We start from the raw sequence: 22,396 nt of genomic DNA, 5'->3' as shown, positions 1-22,396 counted from the left end.
GATTAAGGACAATTCAGAACTGTTTAAGATGTTTGTTCTACTGGAACACACACACACACACACACACACACACACACACACGCACGCACACCACCCAAGGCGTGGGAGTAACACAAAAGGAGGTAGGAACACCGAGAAGGCCGCTGATGTACCAAGGCAGACCCTGTTCTGCACTTGTAGTGATTCATTCCTTTTCTAGGCCTAATAACACTATTACCCTTAAATACTTTCAAAAAGAGGAAAGTTGAAATAAAGAATAAATATTATGCTTTAAGTCATCTCAAAAAATTATATTTTAACCCTGTACTGACTCTAAGCTTCTCAAGAGAAAAAGGATTGTTTCTTACTAATCTCTACATCCCTGGGGCTCATCCAAGTCCTTGTCAGTTAAAAAGGTTACTAAATAAGGAAACTGTTAAATGTTAAAAGAAAACATTAAATGCGCATTCTTACCTTGGTTATATCTTTATTTTATACTCTACAAAGTTAATTTGATTTCTCACCACATAAGCATTAAAAGTTAAGAGTATCTTTTGGAAATAACAATCTACAGGGGTATGTATGCTATACTTCTCATTTACTAGTTACTAACAGGCCATGAGTAAAGCCCCAGCAATAGGAGAGAAACAAGATCAAGCAGAGCATAGAATATGTTTCTACAGAACATAGGCTATTTGTAATGAAAAGTAACACAAAACTTGTTAACACTGGGAATTAAATGTTTCTTTTCCCAATAATGAAATAAAAATTTATGTCAGAGAATGCTTACATTCACTAAAGACAAGTACCTGTCAATATACTCAATTAGATCCATGGTAGTATAATACAGATGGACGAAGAATTTTCTGAGTAGATCTTAACAATGAAGGCGGCCATCTTTGTGTAAGATACTGGAATTTAAAAGATGGTCTTACTCTACATAGGTTATTAAAAACTTTCCACAGAACACAGGTTCCTACCAACAATGTTATAATACAAGCACGTGACACTGTGTGCGTGCGCGCACGCGTGTGTGTACATAAAACCTTGATTCTGTATTTCATAAATACAGGGTGGGACAAAAGTAGATTTATCTTCCATCAGCTTGCATCAATTGTAAACCTACTTTTGCCCCACCCTGTACTATACATTGTACTTTTAAAAGTATAATACTGAAACAGTAAAGTATAAAATTAAGACACTAAAAAAAGTTAATATTGAAAATAAAATATGACACAGGAAATGGTGGAAGACGTGTGTGTTTGAGCACTGGCTCTGACCTTTGTAACTCATTTATTAAACAAACATCTGTTGAGAACCTAGTGTACGCCAGGCACTGTGGCACAACTTTGAATAAGACAAAGTTCTTGCTCTTCTAGAGACTATATTATTTTTTTAATAAAGATTTTATTTTAGATAGGAAGGGAGGGAGAAAGAGAGGGAGAGGAACATCAATGTGTGGTTGCCTCTCACACACCCCCAACTGGGGATCTGGCTCACAACCCAGGCCTGTGCCCCAACCAGGAACTGGACTGGCGACCCTTTGGTTCGCAGGCTGGCACTCAGTCCACTGAGCCACACCAGCCAGGGCTGGAGACTACGTATATCTTTGTGAAGGAGGTAGGTAAACAGGTGAACCAGAAAATAAGTGATTAGGGTGCTGAGAGAGACAGCGATTAGAGGGTGGGGGAGCCGGGGCCGCTCTGATGCCTACCTCAGGGAAAGACTCTCTGAGGGACTAACACTTGAGCCGGGACTTGGAAGAACAAACCAGTTGCTCAGAAAGTCAGAAGAATATTCAACTGGAACGCAAAGGTGCTGAAGTGAGAAAGAACTTGGTGTGTGTCTGAGGAACAGAAAAGAGCCAGAACCAGGTGGAATTAGTAAGCACTTGGGACCCTCGCAGGGGATGAGGCTGGAGAAGCGGCGCCACATACTGCAGGACTTTATCGGCCATGGTAAGGAATTTGTATTTTATGACCGGGGCACGGGAAGCCACTGAAGGCAGCTGGGAGACAGGATCCGATTTACACTTTGACCAGATCATAATGGTTACAGAGGGAAAACGCACTGCAAGGGCAGGTGTGTAGAGGCAGGGAAATTAACTAGGCAGCTACTGAATGGTTCAGGGCACAGACAATGATGCCTTGGACTAGGGTAGTAACAGTGGAAATGGAAAAATAAACAGCCAAGTTTGAGACGTAGTCTAGAAATACAAACAACAGGACTTACAGGTGGTTGGCACTGGGGACAGGGTGTCAGTGAAGAACAGGGAGGAACCCAGGGAGACTCCAAAGGTGAGGGCTAGACCTGCTGAATGGCGGCGACTTGTACTGAGATGGAATACTAGGGAGGAGTCTGTCTGCAAGTGGGAAATCAAAAGGCTTGAAGATCTCATCCGGCATTCAGCTGGGTATGCTAGATAGCTAGGGGAGTAAGGCCGGTGCTCAGAGGCGAGGTCTCGGGTGAGAACACATGCTTACAGGTGCACTGAAAGCCTCCACGCCAGGGTGAAATCCCCTAGGCGGGGGGAGCACTTAGAGAAGAGGGCCCCCCAAACGGTGTGGATAGGGAACGGGGCGGCAGAAGGGGGGATTCCCAGCAGAGAACACTGGGAAGGGACGGAGAGGGGCGTGGGAGGGCAAGCAGAACAAAGTCTCTCGAGAGCTGAAACAGGGCGGCCTGAAAAAGCCGGGCCTGGACACCGCCGAGAATTAATCATAGAGGCGGCGGGCCCGTTGGATTCGGCGAGGCAACGGTCACGGGCCGCTCGGACAAGACAGGAGCAAGCGAAGAGTGAAGAGCGGTCCGTGGAGGTGGAGGAGTGCGTGGCAAGGGACGCGAGGAGCGGGCAGTGGGTGGAATGCGATGCGGGCGAATGAGCGCCTAACTCTGGAGCTCGCGGATGACATGCGTTCGGGAGGAGGCGATCCCGCAGAAAGGTAGAGAGGTGACAGCGAAGAGGTCCTGGGGAAGGCTCCAGGAATGGGGGTCAGAGCGAAACGGGCTGACTGGCCCTTGCAAAAGGCACTTCCTTCATGGGAACAGAGGGAAGGGAGAAAGGTGGGTAAAAATGAGTGTAGAGACTGGGTGCTGGGGTGGGCGCCCTGGGCGGGCTGCTCACGCAATAAGCCCCCGTCTTCTCACGGCGGACGGCTCCTTGCCCGAGCTGCTGTGAAGGCTGAATCAGATAGCGAGGCAGTAAATAGCAACTGGCTATTTATACTGCCTGACACTCCGGGTACATGTTTTAATAAATGCCATCATTTTTATTAATCAACAGATTTCAGATTGTAGACAGATTTCAAACTATGTTAGAGAATAACATTTCAAATAATTGAATGGAACAAAGATTAAATCTATATGACATTGAAGCCTGAATTGTTTCTAATTCTTGCCAGTAATTTCATTTAAAATTGGACTGGACTGTCCATGTTCCGGAAACAAACTTGTTGGAGAAATTTCACTTAGCAATTTTCTTACTTTTTTAAAGAATAAAAACTTTTTAAAATTAATGTTTATTTTGTGCAGAAACTTTCTGTGCGCTTTCAAATCCAGGATATTCGATGGACTGCGGGCTAGCGGTTTGGTGCAGACTTACTGTTACAGAAAAACGAAGACGTAAACTACAGGCCAGCCATGCCCTCCACCCCAGCCAGACACAGTCTAAAATTCTGTTGCAGCCGCTACCACTTTCTTCCATATGAAAACTATGGTGTTATGGTTTCAGTACACATAGAGAGGCTCATTTTAAAGTTCAACGTTTCTGCGTCATATCTAACACCTTCAGGAAAGGGCCAGGGTGGTACTGCACCTCTCTCTCAAAATTTTGAAATCACTCCTTTCTTATTGGGGTAACTAGCAAAAGGCATTTTCGCAAGTGGGTCCTCTATGTTATCAGGAAATCTGACTTTCTTTCCCCCAATTTAGAAATATTATTCTGAGTTTCAATACAACTTTAGCTATTGTTTTATTATAGTTATCTAAATCAAAGAATGAGTATTATATACTACTGATTTATACCAACATTTTGATTTTTATGAGAATACAAATGATTTCTTCTGTGGAATCAGGTGGCTAAAATACCAGTAAATGTGACTCCAATGGTGAGAAACTAGAAGCTGATTTCTTTCTATTATATACTTTATTTTATAATACTTCATATTTATGTTATTATGATCTATATAAATGTATAATATTAATAAAATATATTTATTAATGGCCATCATCTGAAATGGCTAAGAGTAGATTTCTTGACAGAGATAAGTTCCAGCTACCAACCACAAAATAAGACTGTAAAAAAGATAAAAGGTATAAGTGAAAAATAAATTTAACAATGTATATTAATTGAATCCAATAATGCCTCAACCAAGAGGTTTCACTTAGCAAAAAAGCAAATAAAAAACATGAGATTTTATTGTACTTCAGCATCAACATGCATATGTTTAATGACATATAAAATAGTTTACTTAAATGTGATTTCAAATTTTCTTTGATTTATTTTACAAATAATTATAGTATTTCCAATAGGTATAAGGTCCCAACTGATGGTTCAAGTGGATGCTTATAACAACGCTATTTTTACTTGAAAATAGCTCTTGTAATGTAAAGATCAAGTTTTTTGAAATCCCTTAAATTCCATTAAATACTATGGAATCTTTAATCAAAAGTTTAAAATAATATTCTGACATCAAATAAATACTAAGTGAAAATTTATGTTGAAACTGAGCATACAACATAATCAAGGAAGTAACAAACTACTTTATCTAAAAAGAAAGAAAGGCTTGGACTTTCAAAAGCCTTAAAGTGGACCCACGGTGACTCTCAATTGGCAGGCCACATGCGTGTGCTCGACCCCTCACCCACCTCCTGGGCACATGCACGTCTTTCTCCTCTGTATGTTAACATTCTAAAACTTTCTCCCAGGTTTGGCCTTGCAACCACTTACTTGATAAAGTAGGTCACTTAAAAAGAAAGAAAGCCCAATAAAATGAATTACAAAGACAACAAGATTAAACTGATTGCACTGTTTTAATACATTGTAGCTGAAATTCTGCAAATATGCAGTTGGCTGTGGTTTGGCATTTAACAGCATGCGATCAGTAAGGAGGAGGAAATTTTATTCTCATTAACTGTTGCAGATTTACTGCAGTGAAAAAGAGCTATGTAACCCGAGATGTGACAGTACAGAAAGATCAAAGCCATGGACTGGAAACTAAATAAACCCTCTGGCTACTTCCTGCAAGGAAAATTCACTCTGGCAATGTAAAACAGAGCCCAGTTAAAAACTACTCTGTTTTATGAGCTGTCATAGCTGCTCAAGTGGTTTGGACCGGCTGAGTTTAGAACATTATATTTCCTTGTTTTTGTCTTAGATACTTCTGTAAGCAGTTTTATAGACCTTTTTTTTCTTTTTTAACACAATAACAAAAAAAAAAAAAACACAACCTTTTCTTTTGGTTGAAACTGAGAAGGTAACTGCTAAACTTATTAAAGCAGGCAGGTCTTTATTTGCACATTCCTTTCTCATTTACTACAGTTTAATATTTTGCTCTTAGATTTATTTGGCAATACATTTACTTTAATAATTCATCAGCAATCTGTATAATCCCTATTCAAAATAAGTGCAAATCAGTTTACAGAGCCCACATGGCTCATATCTGAGGGGTGAGCTATTGGTAATAGCACATCTGGAAGGACTATGGAGACTATGGGAATTAATTAATATTACATTTTAAAACCCATGGCTCTAGGTTTCATCTGTTGCTTTTTTTTTTTCCAAAAAATATTTAAGAAAAAATATTTGGTTTAACATTTCTAACATAAGAAAAATTTTAAATTGTTCATAAATACTTAAATCACATTGTTAATTCAATCAAAACACAGTTGGGCTAGAATTAAACAACTTTAAATTAGAAAATATCCCTGAGTTTAGGGTAAGCTCAATATCACTGAAACCAGACTTAAAAGGAAATAAAAGGTGACATGCTCTGTTTTCCTCTCTCTTATTTTTTTGGATGGATGATGGTGCTTATCAATCAAATTGCTTACAATTTTGTTCTTATCATTAGAATACGACTAAGCAAGCCTTTATTATGGCAATTTGTATACTATTCCTTTAAAAAAACCTCAATTTTTTGGAAAATAAGTATTTCATAGGTCAAATATGGATAAAAGCAGTCAAATTTGCTGAAGGACTTTCAATTTAAATTTACAATTAATTTTTATATATCTGTACAGCCAACAAAAATGCAATTAATACATATAAAATGTATGAACTTTAACACTAGATAATCACTCTTAACTGCTGGTGTGATATAATTAACTTCTCAGTCATGACTGGATTAACTCCCATGTCATTTCTTCTAGTACAAAGCTATACCATAATTGATCTGTTAACATTTTTATAGGATCTAGTCATATTCAGATTACTTTTTTACTTGTAGACTCAGGTATGCTGTATTTATTCTCCTACATGAAGTCCTAATAAAGTGAAAATAAATTTGATTTTAAACCTGGTTTTCTTTGAGGGCACCTTTGGACTTTATATACAGCTAACAGGTATGTCTCCAAAATCTTTGCTCAGATCACCAGATTGAAAATTAACACAAACTTAATGAGGGCAGCTCTGTCTCCAACTTTCTTCCTTCTCAATTTCAAAGGAAAATAAATCATTTAAAATATTTTCCCAAGTCAGTAGTATTAATTTCTCTAGGGTAAAACATCTTCCCAAGTTTCCAGAATTCTAAGCCTTGATTTTTGGCTTGTATTTCTATATTTCAGTAAAGTTTACAATTTGCTAATGCTGATGTGTGATAATCTAATAAAATTTGGCCTTAAAAGTTATAGACCCAATCTGCAAATAAAACCTAATTCAATTCTCCTTGGGAAATGCAAATCATTAGTGTCCAAGTAATAGAACTGAATTTCCTTGCCTTCTCAAGACTAAAAAGAGACTGTCCCCATAAAAAGTCTAAACAACTAAGACTAATATATAAGGATTCATTTACAGGCTTCAAACAATAGCATCATGTATGTAAAAACTGACATTGGTTCATTAGCTAAATAAATGATTTGCATAAGACACTAACCCTTCCAGACTGAGATTATCCCACTCGCTTCATCCTCATTTGTTTATACAACATGGTCAGTCTGTAAAGGACTTTAGGGACTGACAGTTGTACTTCAGGCAATTTAATGGTAGTGGACTATTTAATGTGTTAATACATTTGTATTAACTTGCCTACAAGCAGTCTAAAGCACCTATTTGCAGTAAATCATGTCAACTGTATTTAAAAAATAGGTAAACAATATGTTGTGTTGTACAGGGAAAGCTACATGTCACAATGAATTGCAATAAGACGTACTCTAACCTTTCCAAAGTCACAATTTGCTAAGGCTAAGACAGCGGCCCACAGTTTGGAGGCAGCCGTGGAGCGACGCTGGGAGTGTGGCCGCTTACAGGCTTAAAGGCACCACTGCTCATGCGCTCTCTGGTTTGGGGCTAGTCTCTTGAAAATCACTTAGACTTAATTTCTACATTTGTTAAAATAGGGGCAATATGGCCCTTTGCCCTATCTATTTCATATACTCATTGATGAAAGGAGATACATGATAATATAAATGCTAGAGAAATGCAAGTTATTAGTCTTTGTACACTTAAATTTAGTAAAAAAAAAAAAAAAAGCCGTAACATTTTATTCTTTGAAACTTTTAGAAGCCTCCTAAGACATTCCATCTTCTGAAGTAATGAGAAAAATAACTGGCAAAATTGCCATGGAAGTACTTATACTTAAAGAAAAATACAATTTAATATAAGGATTATGTTAGAACAAGAGTCTTGCAGTGTGAAAATCACTTACTTGCACTAGTTTGATTTTCTCATCTAAAGTGTGTTCTATAGCTATTGCCATTCTTGCTCTCCTGCTTTCACGATCCCACAAATTTAAGAGTAAAATGACTTCATTACTTTAGATATATTTTTCCTTAAATACAGTATTATTTTTTATGAATGCTTTTATTCATTTCAACAAATTTTACCATTCATTTCTGATTGGTTAATAATGATGAAGGTAAGAACTTAAAATTATTTCTATTGATTATACTTAGGTATAGCACTTGTTACTGAATTTGAAATACATATTTTACTTATATTAAAAACAAAGTCATTTGGATAACCAAATACAATTGTAATAAAGATTTGCAGATTTGGATGTTTTCAGATCAAATAATATACTCTGAAATAAAACAACTTTTAAAAGTAATTGAATATGGTCTTATTACTGAACCCTACTGTTTCTATAAAGAGGTTCTATTCTGTGTGCTTTAATTGCAATTTAACAAAATTCCTTTTTTTAAAAAAAGATTTTATTTATTTATTTTTAGAGAGGGGAAGGGAGGCAGAAAGAGAGGGAGAGAAACATCAATGTGTGGTTGCATCTTGCGCGCCCCCTACTGGGGACCTGGCCCGCAGCCCAGACACGCGCCCTACAATGGGAATGACACGGGTGGCCCTTCGGTTTGGAGGCCGGTGCTGAGCCACACCAGCCAGGGCTGACAAAATTCCTTTTAAATGGAGAAGCAACTCTTGCACATGCCCCAAACTGAACATAGCTAAGAACAAGGAGTAGGGATGTATGCAAATCTGCAAATCAGGAACAAAGAGGAAATGAAATGTGTACCAGTGCCTTGCGTAAGCATTCAGTAAGATTTTGTTTTTTAATTTTATATATTATTTGATAATAGGCTTGTCTTAAAAAAATAAATTTACATATCAGGATTAAATCAACAAATCTGTCATAATAATGTTTTAATACATGCAAATGAGTATAAATGGAATGACTAAATATTCCAAACACACTGTTGACTTTCATTACTAGAATTACAGATGTGGCAGGGATGTATTTAATTTTATATTATCAAGACATTATAGGTGAATAACATTTTTATTAAAAAATAATTTTCAATAAGGATAACATAAGAATAAGCAAACTATAAGCTATCTGTAGTCAATTCTTTAAAAAGTGAGGAATTTTATGTTAAGTAAATATCTATTGTTAAATATATCAATTTTTACCTATTTTGACTTTCATACTGACTTAAATCAGAACACTGATATAATCTAATACGTGAATAAAATCATGTGGCATAAAAGTAGGTGCTAAAAATAACATTTATTCCACAATTAAGTATATTTCACTGCACTTGGTGGATCTATTTTCTTTGACATACATTTATTTTATTTAAATAATTTATTTATGCAGGATTTATCTTCGATTACTTCATAAGGATAAATTCTAAGAAATGAAGTTACAGACTAAAAGGAAGTGAACAATTTAAGGTTTCTGTTCTCTATTACCAAATACGTCCCACAAAGGCTTCATCCATTTCAATTCCTACAGGAGGGATATCAGAGTACCTCTTTGATATATGGGTGTCAGTATTAAAAAATCGTTGGCTATTGATAGACAAAGATGGAATCTGGATGCTTTGTTTTGTAACCACTGTGTCTGGGAAATTTACTGAAGTCAAGAGTTTTGTTAAAGGTTCCATGAAGCACGTTCTCTGCTTAGATAAATAGGTGATGTTAATAAATAACAAAAAGGCTATGTTCATTTTTTATAAAAACTTAATAATACACTAAATAAAGCTGCGATTTAGTTAAGCATTATCTTTAAAAGATTTCATAAGTATTTACCAGTTTATTTAGTTCCTACCATACTGCTGAACAAATGGCTGGTTTCAGTGTCTATCAAAGGAAATGTTTCTTGAAGTTTCTTTCACTTTTTTGGGACCCTTTCATACAATGTCTATACTACTGCCCCAAAAATGAAGGTAACTAAAGCTTAAACTATTAGAACAAACGGGAGCGTTTGGGTTCTCAATTAATTGACAAAGGACTTATCAAAGAAGGGATTTTATAGGCATATTTATTTTCAATATAAAAGAAATTTTGGATTGGCCAAATTAAGGGTTGTAAGAGACAATAATTTCATTTCTCCTTTGAATAACTCCTTTGAGATAATCTCATCAGAGTTCTAGGAATAATATGTACTTTTTTTAAATTCCTTTTTTAAAAAAATCCATTATGCTATTATAGCTGTCCTGATTTTTCCCCCTTTGCCCCCTTCACCCAGCGCCCCCTACTCCCTTAGGCAATCCCCCCACCAGTGTTCATGTCCCCGGGTCATGCATGTAAGTTCTTTGGCTGCTCCATTTCCTACTCTGTACTTTACATCCCCATGGCTATTCTGACTATTTGTACTTCCTTATTGCCTCACCTCTTCGCCCATTCTCCCCCTCCCCTTCCCATGTGACAACCACTATGCAGTTCTGTAAATACTACACAATGTGTTTTAGGCAGGGAATATGTAATTTTGAGGGGTTTTTTTTTCTCATGGGGAAAAAAACTGAGTAAGTAACTGAGTATAATCAAGGTGGCCTAAGAGCTAAAGAAATAGTCTGATTTTTACATGTAGAGTCCTTGTCTTAGGAAAAATTACATTTAAAAATTGAGTAAAAATAATTGAAAAGATTATTTCTAACACATTAAGGAAATACGTAATTTGTTAGGTCTACTCAGTATGATTGTTAAAAGTAAAAACTAACGGTTCAGCTGTAATGTTTGAAAAAATAAATTGAGCGAATAGAATAAAAGGTGCCTATTTGTAATATATAATTCATATCATGCACAGAAAACTCATGCCAAAGCATTCTAAGAAAGAAAGAAAAGAGTCAGGCCATGTAAGAGACAGAAAGTAGAAGTGCAAGCGTCGGGGGGCTAGACAATGACCCCTCCAGTCCAGCCCCAGCTCCAGGGGCATGGTCAGTGTGCGACAGCGCCGCGCCGACCGCCGAGAAGGACTCCAGGCCCTCGGAAAAACATTTCTCAAAGCCCCGAGGAAACCTAAGCAGCCTCTGTAATTTTTTTCCAGTTTATGAAAATTGGATTCCTATAAAAGAAAAATGGACCATTTTTACTGCAACAAAAACTGATTTGTAAAAGCTGGAAGCAGTTTAAAAATACTCAACATGAGGTTCTTGTTAGTCTTGAAAAGTAAGAGTTATAATAAAAAACGGTCCAAAAATATGGTGCGGATACACGGTAAAAAAAAAAGAATGGCGGGGGGGAGAAAATCTAGTCTTACTCCTATTATTTTTAATTAGCTTCAATAGCGAGTTCCACTTTACTTTTAACACCAGTTCAGATTTGGGGAGGGAAGATTTACATCTGACCCCCGGGACTGGCAGCTCTAAAGCGAGTGCCGTGGAGCCCGGGATTTTGCACGGCCTCCAATGCGTCGGAAGCCCTGGCGCCAAGAGGCTCACACTGAGAGTGACACATGTCTAAAGCCCCAGGGGTCACTGTCCACTGCCACATCTATTTCACCCGACATCTAGTCTCCCTTGCAGAGCAGGATAGATAAGTTTACACTTTCCAGTGTTTCCATTTAAACTGCCTTGCTGTATTACAAAAGTACAGGCATTCAGATTAAGAAGGACCCCCCTGACTTGAATTTTAAGAAAAAGGCAAATTTGAACTACTTAATCAATTCTCTAAATCTGACTTAGTTTCCGCATTGTACAGATATGTCGAATTACTGAATTTTGCCATTTTAGTAAGAAAGCGAAGGATTTTTCTTTGAACAAGTGAAAAAAAAACTCTTATAATAATTAGAATCTTTTCTTTATCTTGCAGGAACTTTGGGTTATCTACTTCACCTGAACCCAGTGACACTGATATGCTAAAAACCACAAAGACCAGACAGCTCGTACTGGCTGAAGAGCACGCCCCCTGACTCTGCCATGCCATTTCAGGTTAAAAGCAATGATAATACAGAGACAAATGTATTTGAACAATTAAAAAAAAACAATGATAATAATTTGTAATTCACACTTTATATGTTAATTTATTATTCTTTTTTTCCGATAGCTTGACAGTGCTTACTTATCAAAGGTATATATGATAATAGAAAGAATTGGTAACTCATATGGATAATTTCCCTGTTTAAAAAAATACTCAAAATAGATAACAACTAGTTTTTTCAATATTTAAAATTTAATCAAGACTTTATTTTTGTCATAGCTAACCCACATTCTTCATGTTGTCCATTAGATCTGCTTACTCTTATCTCCACAGTGAGGATGACTCTTTACATTTGTCAAAAAAAATTCCTATTTGCTTAAAATTAGTTAAAATAAAAAATTTCAATAGTATTTTAAATGACCATTATTTGATATAATAGGCTTAAATTTACCTATTGGATATCAGAAGCTGAAAGGTAGCCATTAGTTTAAGATTCCACATCTGGGACATTTTGTGGCAAAATTTTCATGCCAAAATATGTGAATAATTATGTAGCAATTTAAAATACTTAAATCTTAGCAGGGTTAAAAAATAATCCAGATAAGATCTATGGTTTGTTACTATCAAAGAAGAGCATAGAAATCCTATTAAAAGAGAATCCTAACCAATCAAAAATGATTGAATAAAAGCAAGAGTAAATGATTCCAGAGTAGAAAATGTAGAAAGAACAACTGAGTTTGGGCCACACTTTATACTTTGTATCTCTGCTAATTCAATAGAGAGTTCCATCTTATTTGATCTATTACCTACAAAAAAAAAAAAAAAAAAAACCTTAAGGAAATTCATTGTAAATTATTTCTTCTGGAAATAAAAAAAGAAAACGATACAGTCACATGATTTAAAGCCTGAAAAATTATAAAAGACAAGAGATGAAAGACTTAACTTTCTCAGGGGAAGTTCTTTTTAAAGGGCAAACAATTCTCAAATCAAAATGATTATAATAAATAAGTATATCACTATTTTGATTTGAAAAGAGTCTATAGTAAGTTTTATTAACTGGTCCTTTAAGCCAACATCACTGTGATGTGCTTTTTATGATATAAAAGATGCCACTTAGATATGTTTACCCTTGTAAAGGAGCTGAGAGTACAAAGGTAAGGGAATTTTCCTAGTTGTTTTTAAAGAGCTATTAACAGAGTTAAGAAATGAAACCCCGACACCTTTGGACAAAGGCACAGCTTAGTTGCTGAATACAGGCTTCTCACAAAACATGCTTATTGTTTTATAAAAGGACCATTTTTGAAAACCAAAAAAGAGAAATTTTGCTGAATTGAGCTTGTAAGTTCATTGTTTTGTATATTCAATTGTAGTAAAAATGTTGAGATTCTTTAAAAATCACATAATTATATAAAAATGAAAGTAAGTCTTTCTTAAGTAAGGCATAATTAGTATCAACCTGCTTTCTTTAGATTGGCAGTATCTGAAGGAGATACAAAAATAATGTTTTGTTCACAGTGAAACATAAATGGCAGAACACTTAATCTTGTAAATGCCATCCGCAAAAATCTTCCGTATAAATATGAGGATTATAAGCCCAAATCATTTCTTCCTTTTCCAATTATGTTTTAGAAAACATTTGTACAGGGAATTGTCCCATGATGGAGTATAGTAGTTATAATGATTAAACAGAGTCTCCATTTAAATAATTATAGCTAATACAGACAGAAACATCAGAAGTGATCAAAAGCCATATGCTTTCTGGTACGTAACCATGTTTAACTTTTATTTCCTACAGCAAGGAGTTTCTTACCATGACAATCCAGTACACTGATAAAACTTTCTAAAGTTCTATTATGTATTTCAAGTCCACAACAGAGTACTGAACTACATATATAGTATCACATTTCATGTAATAACTACAATTTCCACCATGCTTTTAAAAGTTGAGTCATGATATCAATGAGTTGTGAAACCAATATAGTGGGTTGAAGCATTTCTTAATGCGGTTGTGGGAGGAAAAACCTACTTAGAAGTCACTACACGATGCTATGCTTCCTTCTAAATCAGGCATCATGATGGAAGATACATAAACTCTGGGGATATAAAGGCCTGAGTTTACTTTTTCTGTAACATCCTACTAGTGTGAGTGGGTCACTTAAATTATTAGAGGCTTGATTTCTCCACTTGTAAAATGGCTATGACAATACTTGCCTTAAAACGTTGCTGTGCAGGTGAAAATAAATACAATGAGTATTTGTCAAATAGATTACATATAATAGATGATCAATAATGGTTGTAACAATTAACTGTTGGATCAAAATAGCTCATTACAGTGGTCAATAAGAGTTATAAAATGTTAATCACAATTGTATTCTTTCATTAAAAAAATACATAAACACATCCTCTAAACAGAAAATCGGTTATGTTAATGAAAAGTACAAATTTAGAAGAGAAAATTAAGTAAATAACTTAAAGAAAAAATAGTCTTAATGGAAAATAAGACTGCAGCTATTCAGGAGACTAATTTAACGTGATATTTCAACGGTCAGTTTAAATTCAAATATTCCACTTCCAGGAATGATATGAAAAAGAAAATACTGTTTACACATTCTGGTAAAATTTTATAAATCAACTGTAGAACACTGCTGACATGTCAGATTTTTTTTTCCTTAAACATTTTATTTGCATGTCACCCAGGGAGAAAAAGTTTTTAATCAAAGCATCAACTTGTTAAAACAAGGTCTAAGTAATTGTTAAAATACATGTATTGTTTCCTTATTTTATATTATATTTGATTGGCTTTGGAAAACAATCTGAACTCATTAATTTGGCAAAAATATTGTGTCTTTCAATAGACAGCCCGTATTTTCCAAAGTGATGAAGTACATATATTTTTCAGATCTGTGATTCCATTTTTTTTGCATAGAAAACATGACTTCATAAATTAAAAACAAACAAGCATGTTCTTGAAAATATTCAGCATTTTTCCTCTTTAATGAAAAAAGATAGAAAAATGGGGAGTGGAGAGAATTCTAGCTTTTCAAAAACAAGGGAAACATCATATATTAGATTTTTCTTGGAAAGACTGTTTACCTGCCAGGAAATGAGTGTTGCCCAACTACATCTCCATTTTGAAGGTGATAATCATTGAAGAAATCTGGACTTATGGCTCCTTCAGAGGTGATTAATCCATCTATAGAGAAAGGAGGAAAATGGTCATTAGTAAAACATATTTGTAGGGAATAAAAAGGAAATTATTCTATCAAGCAACATAATACAAAATAACTTGCATACTTAATCTGGAAAGAAAATGTGAGCATGACATGCTCTTCTCTTGGGAGTATGAACAGAAGGCCATACATCCTTAGCTGTTCTTTTACAACCATTCAGCATGACTGAACACTCACTGAGCATCTGCCACGTGGCAGCCCTACACTAGTACAGAGATGAGCAAGACAGTCTCTGCCTTCAAGGGGCTTACAGTCTTGTGGAGAACACAGAAGACGATGGGTGAGGTAGGGAGGGACATACAGGGAGGATGATCTAGGCTAAGGAAGCAGGGTAAGTGAAGACAAGGTGACATTAAACGGCAGGGTATCAGAAAAGTACAAAACTTTAGTGTGCCCCACATTTTATACCCACACAGCTTCAACTGTGTAGCACGACTGGGGAATTAGATGTTTCAAATAAGTGAAATTCTAAATAAGCAATGCTTGACAAACATTACAACACACACACACACACACACACACACGTTAGAAATCTTTGCAAATATATTTTACATGCCCTGTCTTTTCAAAAAGTGTACAGAACATATTTAAATACTTTTTGATGACTTGATCTTCATTACAAACATCAATCACTATACCGCATGCCCTAGGTTATTCGATACACTCGACTACTTACACTAACTGGCTCTACACTACTATGCTCTTTTGAGTTCTTTTTTGCTGAGTGTAAAATGCTTCTTTTCCTAAATCCAAGTTTTATTATTACTTCTTACTGATTTTCAAATAACATCCTCTCCTTATTTGCTCCAAACTGGGCAACCAGAAAACTTATTATGGATACAATTATGAGTAAGTTAAGAATGATCCGAGTAAAAAAGATCAAAGTGACGGCTTCAAGGCTGTCCTGTGTACAAACACTTTGTAAGATACGGCTTTTGTAGTGACTATTTGGAAAGTTCTCAGGCCTCTTAAAGTGTCATATTTTGAAAGCATTCCGGCCCTGGCCACGTAGTTTGAGTGGTCAGAGCGTCATCCTGATACGCCAAGGCTGCAGGTTCGATCCCTGGCCAGGGCACACACAGGTATCAACCAGTGAATGCATCGATAAGTGCAAATGAACTAAAACAAAAATCAAGGTTTCTCTTCTCTCTCCCTCTCTAAAAATCAATAAAAATAAAATAAATAAAAAGAAAGTATTCTGGGTTGTTAAGTGACTTCTAGATAAACATTGGCTAGGTCATAGGTCACACCCACAACACTGATTACAGCTTTGGGACATGATAAGTAAATTAGTCACCAGATGACCGTTTTACACCTACCACATGCATAATAATGCTCTCCTCGGCCTTGTAGTAAATACAAAAGTTACAATACAAAATTTCCATTTTTAAGAATCTTAGGTTAAGTGAAATATAAAACAAACACTTAAGATGTAATTAAATATCTATTAAATTATATCATTGTCTAACCACTATGCTGTACAACTGAAAGTAATATAAAATAATATTAATGTGGAAATTTTTTAATAAATGAGGAAACAAAAACATGTAAATACATGAAAATGTAAAATAATAAAAACCACACATACACAAAAGATGTATATAAGTAACATATTTCATTAATAAATGATGTACAATGGGAATGGATATACAAGGTTTGTCAAAAAGGTATCCAGCCATGTAATATGAAAAATAGAGACAATTTTTGAAGAAGATGTAAGATACAAGAAACATTGTACACAGGACAATGACTCCTCAGTCCCCTTCAAAGTAGGGACCCTGGGACCTCACACAGTTCTCCCACTCACTAACAGCTGCTCTGTTGTATTTTCCTAAATTTCATTGACAGTCTGAAATCTCTTCCCTTTCAAAGGTGATTTGAGTTTGGGGAAAAGCCAGAAGTGGCAGGGAACCAAATCTGGGCTGTGGGGAGCTGAGTCACCTGGGTGATCTGATGTTTCACCAAAAAACTCTGCACGAGATGTGATGCCTGAGCGGGCACATTGTTGTGATGAAGCTGCCAGTCACTGGTAGCCCATTGCTGTGGCCTTCAGAATCATCTGAATAGTTTCAGCAAAGTTAACGCAAAATGGGATACAGATTCATTGCCCTACTCGCTCAGTCATTTTGAATGTAATGGCCACACAGTACGCATGCTCACTCAAGGGCATCTACCATCCCCACTGACCAGTACATGAAGTCATCATTGTTCACACATGTGCATTCCAGTCCACTCTCCTTGGCTGCCAGGTTACATTGATATCGTGCAAACCATTCTTGTTATATTCACAGTGGCTGGACTTTTTCTGGACAGGCCTCGTATGTACCAAATGAGCACAGAAGACAGAAAAGCGGTAGCGGGGTCGCCGTGTCTACAGGGCTTAGAAAATCCTACTTGGGGAGGGAGGGAGGCAGAAGCATAACTGACGGGAGCCCTGAAAGGCAGGTAAGCACTAGGGACAAGGTCTGTGTGGGAGCACGAATATTAAAAATCAAGTAAGCTTTTAGAAAAAATAACAGCATTGGAAGAGGAGTGAGTGAGGTGACTTGTATTTCCATAAGACTCCTGTACTGTTTGTTTGGTACATGTATCCACAAAGACTTATTATTTAATTGTTGAATTGTTACTGAATAACTTTGGTATCTGTCTTATTATTTTAGTAAGTTTAAAATAGTTAAGAGGTAGCTTAAAAGTGTCTAATATTTAGACCAGTTTCTATGTTTTCTAAAAGTTAAAGATTCCATAAGTAAAAGACAAGTTAAAACACAAAGAAGTTAAAAAAAATGAAATTGTGGAAAATGCTAAGATATCATAGAGTACTGAGCAGCTAAAAGAATGAACTTTATATGGATCTAACACTTTGTGAAAGTGTGGCTAAAATTAATAAGTTTATGACCACAACAATCAATAAGCTCCTCTGTTAAATTAAAACCAAATAATTGAGGATTAGGGTTTAAGAAATCAGCCGATTTTAGAGGAACAAACTAAATAAAGTGCCAAAATAAAATGTATATCACACTGTGAAAATGAATACAAAGATATTCAGCATGCCAGTAGAATAAAAGATTCTACACTCAGAAAAACTTCAGATATAAATACAACTAAATAAAAAATACCTCTATTTTTAAGCTTATTACATGAAATATGACCTAGTGAAGTGAGCCAGATTAGGTAGAAATTAAATTTTAAAAAACTCTTGTCAAATTCTCAACATCGTCACGCTGCTTCAGAGCTCCCATCATCTTCAAAGGGAAGAAGACGAACAAAGAATAAATGGACTATAAATGGGGAGCTCCTCCAACAGGTCAAAGTAAATATTTCTGAGTTTACAGATTCAGCCAGAAATGTCATAAGCCCAGGAGACAACTAGTTTAACAGTATAATAAGCCTGATATTATGTGAGTAAAAAAGAGAAAACTTACACTCCTGAATGTTTTTTAATACCTCTAGGACACTGCAATTCATTCTGCAAACCAGTTTCTACAGTGCCCTTAATGGCTTGACAAAATTTAGGAAACTCTGATATACGAGCAATCTTTCTTCACTAGATTTTATTTATAATTTAATAAAAGTTAAATTGTATCTTAAATTAATCCTCCATTCAAGTACCTCATCTTCTTTGGAACTATCCATTTCTCAGCATTCTGCACCCAAAAGTAATTGTTTTATAGAAATACTAAAGAGGAATCATATATTCTTGATTACAAACTCCAGATAAATCTAGGAGTGTCCTTCTCAGGCTACTACTCTAGCCTCGTGATTCAAAGAGCAACCAGGAACCAAAGAATTTCATGTCCCACTTACAACGACCAGACAACAAACAGAAGGCAGATGATATCCACCAGAGCCCTCTGGAAGCTGCGGGGCGTTATGCACACTTGCATTATTAAATCACATGAAGCCTTCCTATGGTGGTTGTATACAACACACCTTTCTGAGGCGTTCCATGTAATGATGGGAAGCCTGCTTATGAACGAAACGGGTAGGTACTGGAACAAGGGTGAAATGAAAGCAAATTTACTGTCAGCAGAGGCAGTTTATCAGCATTCTGATTCCTGAAAGTCAGTTAAAAAACTGGCTTATATACATTGTGAGCAAGAGTAAAAATTACAAAAACATTATCTTTTTATATACTGTTACTGAAATAAATGAAAACATAATATTGGGCTGTTTGGTGAACTAGCTAAAAGTGACATTGTGATTGTATGATAGAAATAGACATCAATAATGAAGAAAATGAGAAAAGGAAATGACTGAAATAGATAAATCATAACTTATCTGGCTGTTTCTGAAATAACACATCACAGAAACACATACATAAATGAAAATTATAGTTTTATAATGATTCTGAGATAGAAAAATAAACACTTTAAGCTTCATATTGCAGAAGTATTTTTACATGTCAAATGCTAAGAGTAAGATTCACCATAATTGATGAAGAACTACGTAAAGGTGAAAAGTCATTTAGAAATGTATAGTAGCAATACCGCTTTATTATAAACTATAATATGCTTCTCCCTGTGAGTAAATGTACTAACACAAACAGCATGATTTTCATGACGAAGAAGGAGATTAATCTGTGATTACAATTATCATAATTTTAGACTCTCAGGAAAAACTACTGTAACTAAAGGAAATGCTAGATTCCTATTTCATATGACAACACTAAGATCCTTTAAAAAAATAAAATTAAAGCAAGAAAGAAACATACATTTTAACAAATAAGGTTTGAAAACATAGAAGGCAACACTAATGACTAGGAAGCAGCAGATGATGATATTGCACTTAAAGTAAAAGATAAGATCCAGGTAATTATGGGCCACTTAGCTTAACCTGTGTAACTAAAATGCTACTAAACTTGCTTTTATCAGACGCTGCCTAAAGCATCATGGAGACTTAAATAAGAGGGCTCAAGCATTCAAATCTGCGGTTTTACAAGTTTCTCTGAGTGTCTGAAGACACTTCAAGCACTTACAAGCACACAAGTAAAGACGAGGCTGGTGTGATCTAGATTTCTATGACACACATCAGGAGATACCACAGATTCATTTAGTAGATGGACTATTCATGGAAAATGAAGTAGGTAAAATAATTCACTAACTAAAAAAAATAGATGGCTCGATATGAGAACTTGTATCTTTAAACTCACAGCAATGTCATCTTCCTTGTCAAATGTCCTCCACATCATCAGGCTACAGGTATTAAAAAACAGCCAATGAGTATATCTCTTGATAATATTTCACTCCTCAAATGCTTAAATTTATTTATTTTTCCATCAGCATTGGCTGTTTTTAAATTTTGATATATAAAAATATATTTAGATTTCTCAAAAAAGTCTAGGTTGTACATTTTAATTATAAAATATCTTACAGAAAAATGTTTATGATTTTCATTGAAGAGTTAATTTAAATAAATTAATTTTGGAAATGTGCTCTAACTTTTTAAAAATCTGTTCTAAAATTCTAATTGTATTAAAACAACAAAGTTGAATACTGTGGTGGTTAAAAGTTTTATTTGGTTTTGAAAACTGTAATTGATTCACACTGAAAAGTAGCTATCAATCTTCAAAGCAAGAAACTTGATTCCAAGAAATTCTGATTTCTATTAACAAAAAATTCATATCACATATATTTTACATCATTTTTACTTCATGAATATCTGAATATGTAAGGAACAGCTGCTTGCCATTACTGAACTAAGAAATTCTGGTTGGTTGAAATTAATGATCTACACCATCTGGTTTGAAACACAAAGCAGTATTTCATAACTACTGTAAAGTTCAGTTAGGAAGAAATCTATTTAATTTTCAAAATAAAGTATCAATTTTCCAGGATTCAAATATCAAATATAAAAATAATGCAATGTTTATGGGCAATTTGCACAATACACAATTATGAAAACACATGAAGCAATACATATAGGAAAAAGTGAACCATTAATTCAGATATAATTACTTTCATGCTTTTTATTTCCAACCTGCTACAGATCTTAATTTGAAATCCCTTCCTTCCACTCCTCAACTAAATGACTTCAATGAAGTAATGTTAATGTTGGCAACTGTGAAACACGTTAAAAGCAGAAATATGCAAAAACTCACCAATCTTTGTGCCAAACTCATCCCAGGAAAATGGCAGTATGGCAGAATCAACAAGGTTATAATATATGTGGGAGTTATGTAAAAATTAAATTTTACCTTGAAAACACTAGCAGAGTTAAGAAGGAAAAACTATCACTGCATAGTGTCGGCATCATCCCAACCAAATAGTCACCCAATGGAGTTTACTACTTTGCAACTAGAGCAAAACAATGGCCATATTAGACTGTTAAAACAAAATATGTGGAACACAAAACATAAATTAGTGAGTTATACATTGACATGAATAAAGAAAAATAAACATTACATTTTTAAACAGAAGTCTGAAATCCTGAAGATGTCATTTTAAGTTATATACTCTAGAAGGTAATAAACTAAGAGCAATTAATTTTCCTGGCCACAGCCTTTTTTATAGAGATTACATCAAAGACTCACTTGGAAAAAAATAACAGTGAGTTAATAGGTTTACTTGGCGTGTATTGATGTTATGTCTGAAATCATTAGCAGGAGACATCTATACACTAACAGTGCTTACAGAGCTTGGGAATGAGCAAAGTTGGCAGATCAAAATTCCCATTTCTAACACGCAGACAATTGGTTATCATCTTACCTGAGTTGTAGAAAAGGTCGGGCCTTTCAAGAATGTCTCCTTCATGGATGTACGGCTCAATTCGGTCGTCGCCATACAAGTACTGCTCACTCTCATCCATCTGACGGCTCTCAACCATCTCCAGCCACTGAGAGTTATGCCAGCGAAACTTTTCACTCTGGATTTTCTTGGCCCATTCTTCATCATACTCCTATTGGAAACCAACAGTCAGCTCTCATGGAAGCTCCTGCAGGTGCTCTCTTGGCACTCAGATAACAGTACTTTTATCTTGTGAGAATTTGGGGGGGGGTCTTCATTTGGGTCAGAGGAAACATTAAAAATACTTGTTCAGAATAATTTTATATAACAATCTATAAAAATCAATTAAATACATATATTACAGACATCTCTATTTGGATTACCAATTGCTAAAGGCAATGGCAAAAACTGGAAAAGTTTAAATTGCACACATTCTTTATCGGTAGAATATAGGTTAGCAATCAGACTTCAACTTCCAAAGTGTTCTGTGGCTATAATTATTTGTGGCACTAATGACAGGTGGTTAAGCACTGAGATTACATCTTTTGCTATATCTTTTGTTTAGATAACACTTCTCAGTAGGGGGAAAAGAAAGCACTAATGAAGTAGTTCTCCTAACTACTGAAATGGTTACTATGGAAAACAACATAGTAACATTT

General features: G+C 35.4%; 1 protein-coding gene across 2 annotated transcripts in view; it reads right to left on the bottom strand.

Moving 5' to 3' along the window:
• Window positions 1-22,396, bottom strand: part of KIFAP3 (kinesin associated protein 3) — a 106,193-nt gene that overhangs the window by 13,356 nt on the left and 70,441 nt on the right. For both annotated transcript variants that reach the window (XM_054587793.1, XM_054587792.1), the window contains exons 18-19: window positions 21,720-21,909; window positions 14,879-14,978 (exon numbers count right to left, since the gene is read on the bottom strand). In XM_054587793.1, coding sequence (XP_054443768.1) covers window positions 14,879-14,978; window positions 21,720-21,909 — 290 coding nt within the window. The remainder of the gene's footprint in view (window positions 1-14,878; window positions 14,979-21,719; window positions 21,910-22,396) is intronic.

Source organism: Pteronotus mesoamericanus, unplaced genomic scaffold (assembly GCF_021234165.1).
Source record: "Pteronotus mesoamericanus isolate MK-2021 breed Mesoamerican mustached bat unplaced genomic scaffold, CSHL_Meso_final scaffold_1186, whole genome shotgun sequence".
NCBI lineage: Eukaryota > Metazoa > Chordata > Mammalia > Chiroptera > Mormoopidae > Pteronotus > Pteronotus mesoamericanus.
This window is presented reverse-complemented; position numbering and strand designations above follow the sequence as displayed.